The 15,651-nt window shown below is 38.4% G+C and overlaps 1 protein-coding gene across 1 annotated transcript; it reads right to left on the reverse strand.

Annotated features, from left to right (window-relative positions):
• Positions 1-12,552: 12,552 nt before the first annotated feature.
• Positions 12,553-13,608, reverse strand: LOC306651145 (melanoma-associated antigen B10-like; the record flags this gene model as incomplete). Its single annotated transcript, XM_079123644.1, has 1 exon — positions 12,553-13,608. One exon carries the CDS (start codon positions 13,606-13,608, stop codon positions 12,553-12,555), a length of 1,056 nt encoding a protein of 351 aa, XP_078979770.1.
• Positions 13,609-15,651: the final 2,043 nt, after the last annotated feature.

A 15,651-nucleotide genomic window follows, 5' to 3' on the forward strand; every position in this document is an offset into this window, starting at 1 on the left:
ATCAATATAAGCAACTGATTTTTAACAACATACATAGGAATAGCAATTCAGTAGAGAAACAATAGTATTTTGATATTGTTGAAACATTTTGATGCCTACAGATTATTTTTTTTTAAAAAGTGCACATTGGTCAAAATCTCCTCCGTCATAAAAATTATTTAAAAGGGATTATAGTTCTAAGTATAAACCATAAAGTAAACAACTTTTAGATAGTGATCAAGAGATCATTGAAGAATGATTAGACATGGATCTGAAACCATGGTTCATGAAAGAATTTATGGGTAAATTGAATCACATATCCAACAAAGCATTTGTAATTTCAAGAATTCCTTAAATCCAACATCGAGCAAAAAAAGAGTTCAATTTTTTAAAAATACATATAATTTAAACAATATACTTCAACCAAAGAGGATATATGAATGACAGACACATGAAAAGGTATTCAAGGTTATTATCCTTTAGGGAAATGTAAATTAGTAGAATATAATGTGGTTAGGCTCCCTGGACAACAATCTATGTTTCTTATAAAATCAAACATGTATTTATCATATGATTTAGTATTTACCATAGGAAGTGAAAACTATTCATAGCAGCCTTATTTGTAATAAGCAAAACTTAGGAATGCCCCATATAGCCTTTGATAAGTGACTGGATAAACAGATCATGGTACATCCCACACAATGAAATACTACTCAACATTAAGAAGGAAGAAACAACTGATACAAGCAATAACTTGGATGTATGTAAGTATGTTTTGATGAGTGAAAAATAGCAATCTCTAAAGGTTACTGTGTAATTCCATTTACATAAAATTCTCAAAATTATAATATTATGACTAAGGAAGGACCAATAGTTTCCAGGTTAGTTGGAAGAAGGTAAGATTACAAAGAGGGTATATAATGTCATTTCTTTAGGATGTCAGAAAAATCTTCATATCTATATATATAGATATCTTTATTGATATATATCTTTATTGAATTATATATATAAAAATATACATGTGTATGTATGTATGTGTGTATATATGTATATATGATGAAAAACTAACAAAAACAATAAAAGCAATGACTGCATGTTAAAGCTGATTAAATCCAGATTAGATTTTCATTTTAGATTTATTTTACTTAATAACATACCAGTGTCATTTTCTGAGTTTACATCATTGTACTATCATTATTTAAACTGATATCTTTTGAGGCCACTGAGAGAAAGGTGTTCAGAAACTCTATGTACAATGTTTGCAACTTTTAAGAGCCTAAAATAATGTCAAAATAAAATTTAAGGACTTATGATTTTAACTCCAACACAGAAAGGGCTTAGAAGTCATGACTTCCAACTTTATAAGAAGTAGCTGGAAAAATTGAAAATCAATGACTTTCCTTGGACTCAACAGGGAGATTAGGTTACAGAGGTCAGAAGGCAAATTGCCACCCTGAAATCTGAAGAGACAGGCATATTCAGAAAGTTACAGTGATTTGCTTATCTGAAGCAGAAATTACTGTGAGCCACTGACGCAGAACCAATTACTTCACTAGTAATATTGACAAACTGCTGTAGGCTGAATGCAGACTTGTGTGAGACTGCAAAACTCCTAGGGGTTACAATCACAGAGGAGACCCCAGACTTTTGCAGTCTTTACCAGGAACCCCATCAAATTCTCATGATGAGGATCTGAGAAAAATCCCTTGGTGGTTCTGTCAGGGGAAGGAGGAACAATAACCACTAAGTCATCTTCCCAAATCCTTCTCCATAACAGAGGCCTATTCTCTAGGGCAACACAAAAAGCTTATCTCATTTAGAGGAATCAATTTCCACTCTACAATAACCCCTAGAAACTATTTTGTTTCACTTAAGTGGGGGGTGGGAGGGATAGTCAACAAGGGATGGGGATCCAAAGTGATATATTGGGAAAGATATTGCCAGGTATGGAAGTTGAGAACAGAGGCAGGCAATATGGTGATAAACTCTCTGAAGAGAAACAGAAATATTTATGATGATCAAACTCCCTAGTAGAAGGACCTTTAAAATATTGAGATCTAGTTTTAAAAACTACAAATCACTTTTCCTTTTCAATATCCTACCATCACAGCAACAAGCCTGCAGTGTAACAATGGATTTCAGTTGAAAGATCTGCAAAATACAGATGTTCTCTGAAAACCAATACAAAGAGAACTTAAAGCAAGTCGAGGAGAGAAAATCAAAGACACCAGAGAAATTTAAAACCTCTTGCACCTAGAGGTACCAGAAACATTAAATACAAGCCAACTCTTAGCCATGTTAATATCAATCCTTACTCCAAAAGCACATTTCTTTCAGTACCTGACACTAATACACATCAGGCTTTCAATAAAATTTAGGAAGGCAGATTAAAAAATCAAGAAGAACACAATCTAAAAAATAAAGTGAACACTAGAACCAGACTTGGACATAATGCAGATATTGAAATTATCAAATAAGCAATTATGGTTAGTATTTTAAGGGTTGTAATTGAAAAAATAGAAAACATGCAAGACCTAATGAGCAACATTGGCAGACAGATAAAAATTACAAGAAAGACTCAAAACTAAATTCTAGCAACACAAACTGCAGTAAAAGAAGTAGAGAGTGCCTTTGACAGGCTTATTAATAGGCATGATATAGTTTTGAAAATAGGGTTAATAAAAAACCTCTCCAACTGAAAAGAGAAAAAAATATAATTAACAGAATATCCAAGAACCAAAGGATGAAATCAAAAGGCATAATAGAATAATTAGAATGTCAGAAGGAGAAAAAAGAATGAGGCAGAAAAATATTTGAGGTGATACTGATCAAGGGCTTTCTATTATTAACAGATATGAAACCATATATCCAAGTCAGAGCATATCAAGCAAGATAATTATCAAAACTAACAAGCTATACCTAGGCATAAGATATTTGAAAGAAGAAAAAAAGAGAAAAATGTGAAGAAATTCAAAGGGGGTTAAATATACCTTTTCTACAAAGAAAAATAAAAATTACAACAAACTTCTTGCATCAGAAAACGTGCAAGCAAGAAAAAAATTAAATGTTTACTCAGAGTTTAGAAAGAAAAAAGTCAACCAAGACTTCTATATTCAATACCATTAACCCTCAAAAGTGAAAAATTTTCACATTCCGTAAAGATTTTCTCAAACAGACACAAACTAAGACGATTCATTGCCAGCAAATCTGCTCTGTAAGAAATGACAAAATAAGTTCATCATGCTCATGCAGAAGGAAAATACAGGAAAATGATATGAAAACTTGGATGAACGTAAAAGAAGACTATCAGAGTGATACAGGTCTTGCAAATCAGGATGGGGTCCTCCTTCCCCTGGTGTTGAAAATTATACACCCAAGAAACACTGAGGCAAGCACAGAAAGCAAGTTTTAATTAAGAGACAGAACAGAGAGAGATTTCTCTGGAGAGAAGCCAGGACCCAGAGCCTGTGGGAGTGGAGGTGTCTTGCTTTTTATAGACCCCACCACCATCCTCTTTTTTTCCCGCCTACTTGCCCAAAAAGCAGGAAAGAATAGCCCCAGCAGGTAATCCCTTGTGTTGGAAAGTGCAATCCTCCCTCTCCCCCACCCCCAAGTGTTAACCAGTTGAGCAGAGAGGTTACCTGTTAGCAACTCATTTCCTTTTCTTTGATAATCAGCCACCTGTCCTTTGCCCCATCTCAAGAAAAGGAATAAATGGAAGTAAAAGTATTTAATTTTTATCATTCTTAATTTAGAAAGTCTTTCTTTATAACAAGAATAGTAACACACCCTTCAACTGACTGGTGAATTTCCATTATTCACAGCTAAATGAGTCTCAGAATAATCAAGACCAAGGTTCAGGGAAGAACTAAACCATCCAGGAAGCTTAGAAAGCTGAACAAAAACACATTAAACTTGTCCCTGTTACCAATGTGCTGTACAGCCATCCAGGTGATTTTTTATTTTTCTTTCTTTCTTCTTCTTTTTTTTTTTTTTTTTTTTTTTTTTTTTTTTTTTTTTTTTTTTGGTACCTGTCGGGTTCTTAAGCCCCCTTGCTCTTCTCGACCAGCGACAAGGGAAGGGAGAACTCCCCAACAAGGCCAGACTGGGAAAGGTAGGGCCGACTGACCGCCAGCACGCAGCCCTCCATCGGAGGACAATCAGATGTGTCAGGGAGACCCGTCACAGCAGGAACTCGTTTATTGAGGAAATCACACAGCTTTTATGTAGAATGGAGGCTAGGCGGGAACCAATCAGCTTAAAGGTCAGCAAGTGGGGGCATTTGGCGCAGGCGAGAGTCCCATAGGACTATATGGCAAGCACGAGCTGATCACCATTCGCAGAACTGTTGTTAACCACTCCCTAACCGTGGTCTGATTTATAGTCATTAACCTTTGAAACCGCCTTTGAGGCCTTGATCTTGCTCACTCGCCAGGGAGTAAGGAGTCAGCCTGAGTTAGTTAACGTGTCATTAGTCCCAACAGGTACCAGGGTTTGAGCCCTGGGGAGCTTAACCACTGAGTCACATCCTCAGACCTTCTAATATATATTTTTAAATTTTTCTATTTTGCTAAGTCCTTTTTACTTTTTATTTTGAAACAGTATCTTGCTAAATTGCGTAGGACCTCACTAAGTTGCTGAGGCTGGCTTTGAACCTGCAATCCTCCTGATTAAGTCTAAAGAATCTTTTAAAAAATCTCCTGAAATTAATAAATAATTTATGATCATTATGTTATGTGCCAACAATAAAAATTAAAATGCAAAAATATCTACCACACCACAAATATAAAAATAAAATAAATATAAATCTAACAAAATATGTACAGGATTCATATGCATGAAACTACAGCCAATAAAGGAAGATTTAAACAAATAGAGAAACATATCCCGTTTGTGGATTGGAAGACTCTTTGGAAGATGCCAATTCTTTCTAGCTTGATTTATAGATTCAATGTAATGCCAATAAAAATCCCAAGTTTTTTCTAAATATCAGTTAATTTGAATAAATTGACTCTAACTCTGATATGAGGTAACAAAGATCTTAGAATAGCCAACACAATATTGAAAAAATGTTTGAGGATTCACAGAACCCAATTTCAAGACTTAAGATAAAGCAGAATTAATCTAACATGGTGTTAGTGAACTAACAGAAGAACAGAATAGAGAATAGAATGCCCAAAGAGAGACCCACGTAAACAAGTAATTTGTTGAAAGGTGTTCAGAATAAAAATGAAAATGATAGTTTTTTTTTTTTTTTCTTTTTCTTCAGCAAGTGGCACTCAATTAGACATCCACATTGGGGGGAAAAACAAGATCTGAGACGCAAACCTTACATTTTAAACAAAAAGTAAATAGACTATAGATATAAATGTAAATGCAAAACTATAAAACTTCTAGAAGAAGATCCATGTGACTTTAGGTTTATAAATTATAAGCTAAGGGCTGGGGATATGGCTCAGTTCTTAGAGTGCTTGCCTGTCAAGCACAAGGCTGTGGGTTCAATCCCCAGCACCACAAAAAGAAAAGGAAAAATATTATAAGCTAAGTTGAATTCAACAATAAAAAAACTTTGCTCTCTGAAAGACATTGTTAAAAGAATAAAAAGACAAGTCACAAACTGGGAGAAAATATTTGCAAAAAACCTAGATAGGTGAGTTGAATGGTATCCAGAATATATAAAGAATTCTTAATATTCAACAAAACTAAAACAAGCAATGGGTCATAGGTTGAAGCGTGGTTCTAAATAGATATGTTTATCTCCTAAACCATGGAACTTAGAACTAAGGCCAAAACCCTCTATTTGCCAACAATGTCCTACCTACCTCCACCCTAGGCACAAGAGGAAGAAGTGAAGGTGTGCCTGCACTTAACAACCATGCTTGGAGGTCTCAGAGCTCACACTGGAGGCAGGACTCTGCGTGGGATAGTCCATGCTAGTGTGGGTAGTTCCCTCTGATCTTCCTAAGGCTCCTCACCTTTGCTTTTGTTAGGACCTGGGATTCTTCCTTTTGCTGGCCTAAGGCTGACACACGGGTACAATGCCTTCAATTCCCAATGAAAGGTAATAAAATTTAATACAGATCCTTTAAAAATGTTGGGAATGACTGATACAGATATTTTTTAAAAATTAAAACTGGTCATGTTGGTGATATTATAATAATATAGAGCTTTGGTCAAGGGTCAGATATTTTCTGTCATATGCAGAAGCTAGAGCAAAGTAGAAGAAAAAGGAGGGGTTTAGTCTTAACAAAAATAGAGGGAAGATGGATGGAGTAGAGGAAGGAGATTGAGGGGGAGGGAGGAGGGATGGAAAAAGGGAGGGAATGTGGAATAAATTTGACAAAATTATTCCATGTACATGTATAAATATACCATAGTGAATTCCACCTTTGTGTGTGTGTGTGTATCACCAATTAAAAAATAGATAAGTAGAAGGAAGATCAATAGAGTAGAGAAAGGGGAAGGTAGAGGGAGGAGGGAGGGAAAGAGGAGGCACTGGGGACTGAAATAGAGCAAATTGAATTCTGCGCATGTATAAGTATGTCAGAATAAACCCCACTGTTATGTATAACTATAAGGCACTAATAAAAGCATAAAAAGATAGAGCTTTGGATCCCATATATCATCATCACCTCCAATTAATTTGACAATACACAGCACCATCTCCAGTACTTTTCCACCCATCCTGAAAAAGGTTTATGCCTAGGACGAACTATCTGGTGGCAAGATACACCACCGAACAGAGCCACAGGCCACCTGCCCTATAACTCAGGAACCAAAGTGGGCACCAAGGTGGGGATAGCATTTAGTTCTTTTTTATTTTATTTTATTTTTTGAAACATATCCACAAACTTTTATTTGCAGAATCACTTAGCCTAAGGGAATTTCCCCTCCAATTTTCCACTTTTTGAAACTAGGCTACTTTCCATTACTCATTAGTACTCCATGGCCTATTTCAACTGTTGTCACTCACCATACTCCCCACACAACACCAGCCTCAGTGGTGTAAAGGCACTGTGTATAAGAAAAGAAAAACCTTTTTCCTGCATACATCAACAGAACTCACAGCAGCAGTTGACACTGGCAAGAATACACAGCTCACCAAAGTAATGAAAATATATAGTTCTCTCAGATTCCATCAAAAACAACACTCAGTGACACAGGAGAGCTTGCTATACTGTACCTGACAGTGATTAGGGGAGATTCCAAGAGTGGTGTATCAAACACTCCTATGCTTTTTTAGATGATGTATCTGCTCAAGCAGATCACCCTACAACTTCAGACTGGTAATGATGATTCAGCTATTAAGTTACTTGTGTAAGTTGTCCAGGACCCTCCAAGATTCCATATCTTCTCTCCTCTGGTCCCTTGTTGACTATATGCTGAATTCAGAACCCTGACTGCCATCTTCTGTGGACCCTCTTGACTTGGTTTATCTTTTGATTTCTCTCATGGACTGGAAATTGTTCTATAACCAAACTCCTGATATTCCTCACTAACATGAAGTGTCTTCTTTGGAATACTTCCTGGTATAGAATCATTATGACCAAATCTTTGTTTCTCAAAGTAATAGTTTTAACTGACATATCTGAATTTTAAAGCATGCCCCATGATACTGCAGAAATCACTACAGAAATTCTGCATAATATGTAAGAACACAAATTGATACAGCATTGTTGTAACACAATTTCATCAACATTAATACAAATTTGTGAACATCACACTTCACTGTAACCCAAATTCAGTTTTCTGTCTATTCCATAAGAAAATATCCATATTTTCCCAAGAAATCATGTTTGATGATGTTGATATTAATTTTATTAGTCATACAACAAATGAAAAACAGTTTGTGTTCATCAGGAGAATTGTGAGATCAATTATGGTATATATACACTTTAGAATTGTGTGGAGTAGAAAAGAGGGAGATGGATCTACATGTCCCTTCATAAAAAAGATTCTGCATTCATTTCATTAATTGACAAGGACAAGATCAGGCAGAATAATACACACACACACACACACACAGGTTAAAATGCAGACTGTTTTTTTTCTAGTACATTTCTGTAAGGAAAAGCCCAGAAGATATTTTAAAATAATGTCTACATTTAAATTGTGGTTAATTATGAGGAAGGCAGAAATTTAGAGGAACATAGTAAGGAAAGAAAACTGTATTTATCTGTATTGTCAGATTTTTTTTTTTTTTGCAGCAGTCAGAATATGTGCATTATTACTTTTGTTATTAAAAAGTTTAAATAAGACTTAACAAAAACAGTGCATGTATTCATATAAAGTAACTGCTAATGGATGTAATGGAAGAAGCTGAAATCTGAAAGTTTTAACACAGAAAAAGTTTATTTTTTGTGCACGTACATTCTGATATGACTATGCAGGGATTTCCACTGTCAGGTGATTTAGGGATCCAGCCTGCTTCCACTGTGTGATTCCACATCTTAGTATGGGATCTTCCTGTTTTCTGGTGAGTACACTAGAAAGCATAGATGTGACACATAAATTCTCAAATGCTTTGGCTGGAAGTGACACACATTGCTTCCACTCATGTTTCAGTGAGATATTCAGATGAATCCTCCTAACTACAAATGAACTTGGAATGTAGTATCCTTATGTGGATAAGAAGGAGAGCAGGACAGGAAGTGGATCAGCACTTGGACACTTTGCATACACAGTTATGTAGTAGGTGATCACTATGATGAAAATTTCTTTTTAGAAATTGTTTAAATTACTTTTTCATTTATTTTTTGGTTCTTTTTAGTTATACATGACAGAGGTATCCATTTTGATGTAATTATATGAGCATGGGATATATCTTACCTTTATTAGGACTCCAGTCTTGCGGATGTACACTATGGTGGAATTCACTGTACGATGCGACTTTTACAATTTGCATGACAGAAGTCCCCTCATTGTCAGAGAGGTTTCTCAGAATGTTAAAGTTGGCTTGCAACTCTCCAAATTTTTCTAGTGCAGGTGTTTTCATATACAGATGATACCAATTTTCTAAATGATCCTTTATGAATATCAGCACTTAGAGTTTACATTCTTAGGGTTTACACACTTACCTTCACAATCGTCTCAATACATGGAAGTTCCTTCTCCTTTTCATTAAATGACCAAAATCATAACTAGTGAGTGTCTGTTATCCACATCTTGATGAATATGACTGAACATTTATACAGTTGTCTGTACACATATTGAAAAACCAGGATTTTCCCCTAGAGTAGATACAACAAGTCATCTGAAGCATGGGAATTATTTTTACATTTTTCATAAAAGCTAGCATGCTAGGAACATTTTCAACATCGGTGGTAGACTGAATAATTGCTAGAAAATGATGTCCATGTATTTATCTCTGAGACCAGCAAATATGTTATGCTACATGGTCAAAGGCATTTTTGCAGGTTTATTAAAGATATAAAACCAATATTAAAATAGGGAAATTATACTGTATTACTGGGGTGGGCTAAATCTAATGACATGAGGCTTACAAGCAGAGATCTTTCTGTGGTTGGAGACAGAAAAGATATGCAGCAGAGGGGGAAGTTTGGAAGACTTTAAGTGTGAGAAATATTGAACTTGCAATTGCTGATACAAGATGAGTGGACCCATGCACAAGAACTGGGGTGAGGTCTTGAGGAATTATGGTTGCAATAGCTGAATTCAGCCAAGAAACAGAACTTTAGTCTTCTACCTGCAAAGGATTGAAACCCACCAACAACCTGATTCAGTTTAGGAGGTTCTTCCCAAAACCTAGTGATGAGTCCAGGCCCTCATAATTTTGTATAGGCTCTGTGACAAGCCAGAGCAAAAAAATAGTAGAGGCAACCATATTTTTCATTCACAAATATGAGATCAGAAGTATATATTGTTATAAAATGTGGATTTGCAGAAATGTGTTACTGCAGCCATAGAAATCAACTAGTCTCCTTGAGGTACTACAGAGTTTGTTAGAATCCAGCCTCTGAAGATGGTTAGATACTGCACAGTGACTTCTTTGATCCTTCCTCATTTGCTGATTATAAGGGAGGTTTATGTTCTTGACCACTTAAATGTACTCACTGGTGAATGAATTTAAAAGCTAGTCTCAAATAAGTCTCCAGATTAATTTATTCTTTCTAACTAATGTCATTTGTCTTCTAAAATCTCTAACATCATAGTTACATCCCAGGAATCAGTTGACTCCATGTTAAATTTGGCTCTACTCACAAGACAATCCTTTGAGAGTGTGATAGAAACATCCAGAACAAATAAATAGATGCCTAAACTTCACTGCTGAAGTAAATAATTGTGTGAAAGGGGCGACTGTTTTCAGAGGGGTTCCCCAGTGAGTAAAGTGAAAGTCGGGACATTTGTAGGGAGTAAGGATGTTCCAAGTTAGAGCTTTCTTTTGACAGTGTAGATACAGCATTCATGAAAGGAAGCAGATAAGAGTTGGATGTCAGATCATGATGCATATTTGGGCATGAGGACCCACTGCGAGACTGACTCAGGGGAAGAGCAATGTAATTCTGAAGTTCTAGGCCTGGTCCCATGTGCCAGTGCCTGGATGAAGTCACTCTCCAAGAGGACTGGAGGGACACGTGAATGCTGGGCAAATGAGGCCCATAGGCAATCTTCAAATAATGTTAAATTCTCATTTTCTCTTTTATATATTACAACTGTGTTCAGTTCTTTGCTCCCCCAGGTCTTCTTTTAATTTCCTAGGAGGATATTGTGGAGTAGTAAGAAATGAATTAAGAGGCTCAAGATATGCCGAGGCAAGGACGAGTGAAAACAATATGGATTCTAGATGAGTTCAGAACAGAGGCTCTAGTCCTAGCACTATCACAAGCTAAATGAACCTAAGAAAATTGTGAAGTTCCATGAGTCTGATTCTTTGACATCTAAATAGGGCTTGATAAATAGTGTTCTGCTCCTTTTCTCATGTTTTCTTTGTAAATGAGGAATGTTGAAATGTATTTATGAGGAAACTGGTACAGTGCCTGGTCCTGGTGTGAAGACTGCCATGCTAGCACAGTGGCTTCTAAGCATTCCATCTCACATGAATATTACCATTTTTTTCTCAGACATTCCCTTTTGATAATGTGCATAAATCATCTTTTATGCACAGTGTTCACCTAGAGACCAGACTATAGGATATCTTCCACTCCTGTCCCAGGCAGAGACTTATCTCTGGCTTATTCATGATCTAAAAGTATCTTCTAAAAGCAGTTTTCCATTCCAGACTTAAGTCTCTCAACTCTGAGTCATACCACCTGAGGTTTGGAACCCTGCCCACCACTCCCACAGGCTAATCTGTCCCACTACTCAGTTTAAGTTAAAATTATTTCACATTGAAGAACTGGCAATTCCTCAAGGTACCAACCCCCTTGAACAGGGCACTTACACTTGATTAATCACATCTGAAATCCCCATATCTTCACACCTTCTTTTGATTTTGTCCTTTTGGTTAGAAGTATCTCATTGCTACGGATCAAATGTTTGTTTTCCCCACAAACATATTTTGAAGTTTATATCCCCAATGTGATGATATTTGGAAGTGGGGCCTTCAGGAGGTAATTAGGTTACAACCGGGAACCCTTATAAATGAGACAGTGCTCTTTTGATAAAGACCCCAGAGAGATCCCTCACTGTGGTCTATGAATCAGACACTAAATCTGTAAGCACTTTGATTTTGGATTCTGCAGCCTCCAAAATTGTGAGAAATAAATTTATGTTAATGGAATAAGGACACCAGAGTTCTCTTTCTCCACTACGTGAAGATATAATAAGTAAACTATAAAATAGGAAGAGAACTTTTACCAAGAATCCAACCTGCAATATGATCTCAGACTACCAGACTCTGGAACTCTGAGAAATAAATGGTGGTTGCTCAAGCTACCTAGTCTATGCTATTGTGTTATAGCAATCTGAGTGAGACATTCACCATCTTCCTTTAGTCATGGCTGCTCCAAGACTTTAAATTTCTAAGGAAGGACAGGGACGATTCTTCTTCATGTTAGCATTTCAGGTACAAAAAGAAGCCTCCCAAAGAGTACATTCTCAATTGTGCATGAGAAAAAAAATAAGCCCCTAAGGAAGAGGTCTAATGTATTATTATTTAACTTACATTCTTCAATAAAATAAATATAACCTGGTACAAAACAACAGGATTACGGTGATAAGTGAAACCACTTATGATCTTTTATTTTCTCTATTCCTTAACATCAACTTTTGCAATTCTGAGTTCTTTCACATTTCTTAGGAAATGTCCAATTTATTGCCATGCTGTCGTGTTCTAAATGACTAAATATGATGGAAAATTTCCTAATTTGTTTCACAAAAGAAAAAAAGCTCTGACTCAATTCCATTCACAGCAATAAATGTTTGAGCAATCTCATTCATAGACCTACAAATGAAGGTACTTTAATTTTCTGGTAACAGGAATATTTTTGAAACCTTGTTGAGGAACACAGAACAGGAAAATAACATTACAGATTGTTGTCTCCAGACTTGTCCTAACCTTACACTACTTAGATTGTGGACTTTTTGGCCACAAAGTAATGAATGACTGAGAATTTACTTGCGGCGGGAGGAATAAGTGGACTGGGCCTTGGAACGTGCACTAACTATGGCACTAATGCGGGCCCTGGCTGCAGCTCTGGCTTGGGCTCTCTCTTCCTCATCTCTCAATGCCTCTTCGTACCAGGATGGGTAGGCACTTGGGATGGTATCATGGACTTTGGCTAAAAACTCTAGGACTTTCATCTTACTGGTTTCTGCATAGGCTCTTGGGCCCCACAGAAATTCATAGCATGGAGGATCACTGTTGGGCACCTGCTGATACTCCAGGTATTTTTCTTTCACTAAATCTTTGGTGATAAGCTTTCTGGGCTCACCAAAAATAAAGTGCTCTCTCCCACTGTATAATCCCATTGCATTCAATATTTGCCAGACTTGCTCCTCAGTGGCGCGGTTTCCCTTTGTGAAGATCACACCCAGGATAGTCATCAGCAGACCTGTCTTGGGCACACCTCCATCATCACCCAGCCTTGCATCGTAGCTTAGTTCCAGTTTATTGATGAGGATATAGATGTGCTTGTTGGGATCCATTTCCTTGATGTCGAGGCCAAAGACCAGTTCCAGGTGCTCAGAAGCTTTCCTCAGGATCTCAAGGAAGTGGCTCTTGTGCATTTGGATTATGTTTCTCAGCATTTCTGCCTTCGTAATGGGCTCCTTCATTTGATATTTGTACAGTAGGTAATGCACCAGTATAACCACCTTCTCATCTAGACGGCCTCTGGACAGGTACCCAGTGGCAAGCTGGGCTTGGGAAGATCTTGACATTTCCTGCACTTGGTTGTTCCCACTTTCATTAGATCTTCTATATGAAACAGCAGCAGCAGTAGTGGTGGTGGGTGCAGCTCCCTGAGACTCTTGAGGATTGCTGGTTGTTCCAGTAGCAGCTGAGCTCCGGGGATTATTCTTGGAACGAGAGGAGGAAGAGGAGCCAAACTCTCCTCCTGCTCTTGCAGTGGTGGCCTGAGCCCCTACCAGACCTACTGGCTGTTCTCCGGTCTGGGCCTGACGGCGTTTCTCGCGGGCACGGAGCTTACTCTTCTGACCTCGAGGCATGTTGGTTTTAGATCAGGCAGTAGGCAGGTAGGCAGGTACTCTGCAAAGTAGAAAAGAGAGAATGAAATGGTTGGGCCACTTCAACTAGGAGACAACTCCTTGGCTTTACTAAAGGTTACCTCTACAGTTTACCTTGAAGTCACTGTTCTAAAAACTCATAATGTGCCTATGCTGTGACCTGCCTGTCCCCTTAGGACTCTGTGGAAATAATGAAGATATGCTTTAGGTTGGTAGTTGTCAGATCTTCCTGGAGCTTAAGGTAGTGACACTGTTCTGGGTTGGGGTCTGTCTTTACTTTTTTTTTTTTTTTTTTTTTAGTGGTGCTGGGGATTGAACCCAGGGCCTTGTGCTTGCAAGACAAACACTCTACCAACTGAGCTATATCCCCAGCCTGGGGGTCTTTCTTAGTTTACATTAAGGGTTATCACCTCAATCCTAGCAGGACGTGGGGTCCCTCTGATCTACTGTTTTTATGATCAGTCCTCATTTTAATATCCTCATATCTATGAGATGCCAGAGGATGAACTGAGGGGAACCTCACCTCACCACACCTGCCTGGAGACACAAAAGGATGAAATCACAGGCTCTTTGGGGAGTCTGTACTGGGGTAATTAGTGTTCTTTATCATCACAGTGTTTCACCTTCACTTTTGCTAGGGACTGACTTCTCCCTCTTCTGACTTTAGATCTATTGTTCCTGAGTAAGGGTCTCAGTTCCACAAAACCCCCAAAAAAGACCATTAGGGAAGCCGTAGCATAATACATCTGCTTTTGATTCATTTAGGTCTGAAGGCATAGATAGTATTCTTTGTGACCCCTGCAGTTCTGAGATTGGTAGTCCCCTCAGTTTTCACACAAGATCTCACATTGACAGCTAGAAGAGCCTGGGACTTCTCCCTAAAAACATGGGACTGCTCCTCTCAGGAAAATGACCTAATTTCCTTGGCTCTTTAAGTACAGTGTAAGGGAATGCCTCTCCTGAAAGCCTTGCCCCAAGGTCTTCCTGGAGTAACAACAGCTGTGACTTTGTGTGGCCACCTTTGTTTGTGGATCCCTGAGACCTCACTCAGTGCTTCACTCTAACCCCTAGAAGAGCCGAGGGATTATCCCTATGTTGATAATAGTGGACCAGAAGTGTGGGTGTGGGTCTGTGAGGTTCCGGATGTTTTGGGGTAACAGCATCAGATCTCTGCCTTTACTCCCACTAGTCTGGAAATCCTTCCTCTGCTTGTCTGAAGTCAACACCCTGGCCCAATACCGCTCAAAATCCTCAGAAGGAATTTAGAAATGACTCTGAGATCGTATTTACGCCAGACGATGCCGGTCTAACTTCCATCAAAATGCCATCAGAGGGGATAGCTCCGGGGAACCCCTCCAGTCCGGGGTGGGCAGTCCCATCAGACCTAACTTATTATTTACCTTAATTCCAGGCAAGGCCTAGGGCTCCTCCCTCGACTGACCTGATGCTGCCCCACCTCACACGGACGCTACGAATTCCCTCAAACGCCAGGGGCGGAAGTCAGTGTACGTCACATCCTCCCACTGCCCTGCCCCCAACAGACAGCAGGAGCAAAGGGGTGGCTCTGTGACGTCTCTTCTGTCCTGGGTGGTTTGTTATCTCAGACTTCATTGAAGTTCTCCACCTTTTCTTCAATTGAAGTCTGTGAACCCTTCCTCTATTGGTGTGAAGACAACCCCCTGGTCCAATATCTTTACCCACCTTAGACGCTTTAGAAGGAATTTAGAAACTACTCAAGAGATTGTTAAGTCATATGATTCTGGTCTAGCTTCTACCAGGGCAGAAAGCAGGGTTGGAGCTCTCTGGAATCCCCTCCAGTTGAGTGGACAATCTCCACACACCTAAATCAGGATCATTACCTTAATTTCAAGCAGGTTCTGCAACTCTTCCCTCAGCTGACTTGATACCAATCCTCTCAGACAAATCTCTTCACTTCCCTGGGGTCCCAAGGCCAGTATCAGGGTCTATCACCTCCTGAAAACCCTGCCTGGATTCTCCCAGGGTTTACACATAGATGAGCTCTGT

This window comes from Sciurus vulgaris, assembly GCF_902686455.1.
Source record: "Sciurus vulgaris genome assembly, chromosome: X".
Lineage (NCBI taxonomy): Eukaryota > Metazoa > Chordata > Mammalia > Rodentia > Sciuridae > Sciurus > Sciurus vulgaris.